This window comes from Palaemon carinicauda, chromosome 19, assembly GCF_036898095.1.
Source record: "Palaemon carinicauda isolate YSFRI2023 chromosome 19, ASM3689809v2, whole genome shotgun sequence".
Classification (NCBI taxonomy): domain Eukaryota; kingdom Metazoa; phylum Arthropoda; class Malacostraca; order Decapoda; family Palaemonidae; genus Palaemon; species Palaemon carinicauda.
This window is the reverse complement of record NC_090743.1, coordinates 24,519,647-24,524,646: the sequence shown is the minus strand read 5'-3', so window position 1 is coordinate 24,524,646 and position 5,000 is coordinate 24,519,647. Positions and strand designations below refer to the sequence as shown.

The window sequence follows — 5,000 nt, the reverse complement described above, 5'->3', positions numbered from 1 at the left end:
GAGAATGGAGATATCTCAATTTTTTTTCGACCAATGGGCGTTGAGATATCTCAATTTCCTCAATATTAATAATAATATTAATATTACTTGCTAAGCTACAACCCTAGTTGGAAAAGCAGGATGCTATAAGCCCAGGGGCCCCAACAAGGAAAATAGCCCAGTGAGGAAAGGAAACAAGGAAAAATAAAATATTTTAAGATTAATCATTAAAATAAATATTTCTTAAATAAACTATAAAAACTTTAACAAAGCAAGATGAAGAGAAATTAGATAGAATAGAGTGCCCGAGTGTACCCTCAAGCAAGAGAACTATAATCCAAGACAGTGAAAGACCATGGTACAGAGGCTATGGCACTATCCAAGACTAGAGAATAATGGTTTGATTTTGGAGTGTCCTTCTTGAAGAGCTGCTTACCATAGCTATATAGTCTCTTCTACCCTTAACAAGAGGAAAGTAGCCACTGAACAATTACAGTGCAGTAGTTAACCACTTGGGTGAAAAAGAATTGTTAGGTAATCTCAGTGCTGTCAGATGTATGAGGATAGATTAGAATCTGTAAAGAATAGGCCAGACTATTCGGTGTACGTGTAGGCAAAGAGAAAATGAACCGTAACCAGAGAGAAGGATCCAATGTAGTACTATCTGGCCAGTCAAAGGACCCCATAACACTCTAGCGGTAGTATCTCAACGGGTGGCTGGTGGGAACGAGATATCTCAATTTTATCAATCAATGGGAATGGAGAATGGAGATATCTCATTTTTTTCAACCAGTGGGAGTTGAGATATCTCAATTTCCTCAACCAATGGGTACCGAGATATCTCAATTTTATCAATCAATGGGAATGGAGATATCTAATTTTTATCAACCAGTGGTAGTTGAGATATCTCAATTTCCTCAACCAATGGGAACCGAGATATCTCAATTTTATCAACCAATGAGAATGGAGATATCTCAATTTTTCAACCAATGGGCGTTGATATATTTGAATTGCCTCAACCAATGGAACTGAGATATCTTAATTTTATCAATCAATGGGAATTTAGATATCTCATTTTTTTCAATTATTGGGAGTTGAGATATCTCAATTTCCTCAAAAATGGGAACCGAGATATCCCAATTTTATCAATCAATGGGAATGGAGATATCTCAATTTTTCAACCAATGTTTGTCGATATATTTCAATTTCCTCAACCAATGGGAATCGAGAGATCTTAATTTTATCAATCAATGTGAATGGAGATATCTCAATTTTTTCAATCAGTGGGATTTGAGATATCTCAATTTTCTCAACCAATGGGAGTCAAGATATCTCATCTGCAATAGTTGAACTTCCCGGTCTTTTGCATTTATGTTTCCATTAGTTACCATGATAATTCCAACGTTGGTTGACTCATCGCTATGAATTTTGCAGTGGGAATCATCTTAATCTCATATGTCGACTTATGATCACTTTGACACAGACTCTTGAAGTCCCGGTCAATTTTCGGTCTTTTTCATAGGAGCAAATTTGCCACTCACGTTAATGTCGCTCATTTAAAGGCTGCTCGTGAATGACAGAGACAAGGGACAGGGACAATGCCCTAGAGGCTGACCATATATACATATGATCAGTGCCCAAGCTAGGACTAAGGATAGCCAGGCCATGGCTGCTGATAACTTAGCAGGTAGACCTATTATTATTATTATTATTATTATTATTGTTGTTGTTGTTGTTGTTGCTGTTGTTATTATTATTATCATTTGCTAAGCTACAACCCTAGTTGGAAAAGCAGAAAGCTTTAAGTCCGAGGGCTCCAACAAGGAAAAATAGCCCAGCGAGGAAAGGAAATAAGGAAACTACAAGAAAAGTAATTAACAATTACGATATAGGCTCCTCAAACCCCCATTCTTAGCTCACAAGAATGGTGAGGTTGCAAACACTACAAGGAACTGTTGAGCTTGAGAGGGATTCGAACTCCAATCCGGTTGATCACTAGGCAGGGACGTTTCCAATAAACCACCGTTTCAGACCCTCAATCCATGTTTTGTATTCGAGTACCATCCATGATCGTTTGGGGAAATTTAGATTTACCTTGACTTGAGATCTTACTGAGCTATGAATCCATCCAAAATTGGAATTAATTGATGCGATTGTACGTTAACTGGTTCCTCTTAGCATATAATTGATAGGGCACATCATTGTGTGTGTATCGTGAAAAGTGTTTGTCTTGTGTGTATGTGTGTATATATATATATATATATATATATATATATATATATATATATATATATATATATATATATATATTATATATAATATAATATATATATACTGTATATATATGTGTATGTCACATTTAAACTTGCATTTTTTATTATTTTCAATACATTTTTAGAAAATAGTGAAAAAAGTCATGTAAATAGTTACTTTCATAAAGTTAAAAAAACAAAAGTGAAATCAGTCGTGTAAATCCGTAGGGTTTATCGTTTTTCCCCCGTTGAAATGTCCTTTGACTGATGGGTAACTTGGTATTTGTAAGGTGTCCACAATTGTCATTTAATTGCTGTCAGTGAGATATTGCCATAGCAATTAAGCAAGTCTTTATTTTTCAACTTATTCACAATCCATCCGTGTTTATCATATAGATGTAGAAATAACGGAAGATATCCAACTGTCATCTCACTTCTTCCTGCCTGATATTTTTCCAGTTTATTTTTTTTTTTCAACGTTGTCTTTGCTTTTGCTTCCTTAGAATATATTGTGGGTGGTATACATTAAATGTTGTATACAATAGTCAATGGATGTTCATTCACAGAACATCTTGCCTGTATAAGGTTCCATCCCATGCATGACAGTCATGGATGTGTTCTATTTCCTTTGCAGGTTTCTTGAGTTTCTAACGCAAATTCCTCTTGTACGAATTATCCTGAGATAACAACGGATGTCAGTACCTGGCTTTTGTAGATAACAACATTTCCCAGTTATTTGTCAATTTGTTATGCTTCCGGTGCCTTATCATCACTGTAGAAAAAATTAAAAACATTTTCTCTCCGTTTATGGACTAAAGGAAAACTGCTTGCCTCCGCCTTCTGTACCAATATTGCGGGTGGCCGGTAGCCGGGCGTCGCGCACGCGCAAACTGTCCAGGGATCGAATCGCTGCCGATTTTTCTGTTGTTTACTAATAAATCCACTTTTGAAATTAGGTTTATATATCTAGACCTCTTTTTAATGTTGATGCAGGTGCCAGAGAAGCTTTTCATTCATTCGTATTGGCGTTGGAGGGAGGAGTGGGTGGTATTTGTTGAGCAAGATATGCGCAGTAGCGACGTCTGGCATCTGACCGTACACGGGGAGGGGGTCAGTAACAGCGGTCTCCATCAGAGCCGCCTGGGCTGTGGTCGCGTCGACACTAAGGAGCGGCTGCAACCACACCCGGCTACAGCCAAATCCTCCCTGCTCTGAATGGCTCTTATCCTTCTCCTCCACGTGCACCGCCATGGAGAAAGTTATCCTTAAGCTCCACTGTTTTGTGGCTCTGTCGAGGTTGCATTTCGGTTCCTTAATTATTGACAGACTTTGAAAAGAGTCCCGCTTATTTAATTTTTATCTCCCTTGCTTCTCGGTCAAGTTTGTTGGAAAGAAAAAATAAACTTACGTCAGTTGTAGTACTGGAAGATCACTCTATTTCACCTCAATTTATTATAGTCTTTCAGTCCACACTTTTCAAGGAAGGATTCATTGCCCAGCTCGAGTGAATGTTGTTGACCCAAGGGCAAGAGGATATGATGTCAAGTGAGTGCAAGTGATATTTTATTCTGGAAAAGGTGATATAGCTCTGTAAACGCACGTGTATATGCACACACTCACATACTTCTTTATTAACGTCCAAAAAAGTATGTCGATTTCGGTTAGGAAGTGTTTTAGCATCTGATTGATTACGAAATAGAAATAGATTGCAACGGATAGTGTTTATTTAATCACTGCACACGTGGACACCATATAGTGATAACCGCTGGTGTTTGTTCAGTGTTGCCTCGTTAGTGAATCCAGCTGTTTTTTATTATTTTTTTTTTTTTGACGGCACCCACGTGTGTGTGAAGTCGCGGGGCGCCAGCAACTTTGCTTCTAGATATTGGGCGTGGGCTGCCCAAGGGTGGGCGTGATGCCACGTCACGACCCCGCCCACCAAAACCCATCCACAGGTCGGGAGGAGAGTCTGCGGGCGTGGTGAGCCAGGCCGCCATGACCTGGGTCAGGCCCCTTCAGGGCCTCACCCCCCCTCCTGCCCCACCGTCTCTCTGGCTGGTCGTTCTCTTGATCTCTCCTGTGCTGTATACCCCAGGTAAGTAAGGAAGCAGGTTGCATGCAGGCAGTGGGGCAGGCAGGCAGGCTCCACCAGCTAGCTATGCACGCATTCGGGATACCAGTCGATTCCTACGTATCTCTCTCTCTCTCTCTCTCTCTCTCTCTCTCTCTCTCTCTCTCTCTCTCTCTCTCTCTCTCTCTCTCTCTGTGGCACGCTAAATGCATTTTATTATCAATTTCCTAATTTTGCTAAGTACGACCTGCTGATCTCTCTCTCTCTCTCTCTCTCTCTCTCTCTCTCTCTCTCTCTCTCTCTCTGGCATACATATTAAATGCATTTCGTTGTCAGTTTCATCATAATTTTGCTATGTGCAATTTACAGGTCTCTCTCTCTCTCTCTCTCTCTCTCTCTCTCTCTCTCTCTCTCTCTATATATATATATATATATATATATATATATATATATATATATATATATAATGTCCTGATCGTAGGTTTTAACTTATGCGTAATACTTTTTACCTTCTTTATTTGATTTATAGTATTATATAGGCCTAATTTCGTTCATAGTTAATACCACAGAGTTGAGATTCTGTACTTAAGCAGGTATAAAATACTTTTCTTATTCATAGGTTCGTAAGCGTGAATGTAACAATATTAGTTTTATGTAATTTATATCAATTTGAAATTCTTTTTCCTCTAAAGCAATAT

The 5,000-nt window shown here is 38.7% G+C and overlaps 1 protein-coding gene across 4 annotated transcripts in view; it reads left to right on the top strand.

Moving 5' to 3' along the window:
* LOC137658527 (protein kinase C-binding protein NELL2a-like) overlaps positions 1-5,000 on the top strand; it is a 272,490-nt gene that overhangs the window by 62,865 nt on the left and 204,625 nt on the right. For 3 of the 4 annotated variants that reach the window (XR_011047356.1, XM_068393321.1, XM_068393318.1), the window contains exon 1: positions 3,376-4,326. The exons of the other annotated variant lie outside the window; for it this stretch is intronic. Coding sequence is in view for 2 of the 3 variants with exons in the window: in XM_068393321.1 (XP_068249422.1) it covers positions 4,227-4,326 (100 nt within the window). In the remaining variant the exon portion in view is untranslated. Of the gene's footprint in view, positions 1-3,375; positions 4,327-5,000 lie in introns of those variants that run through there. 4 annotated transcript variants of the gene reach the window in all.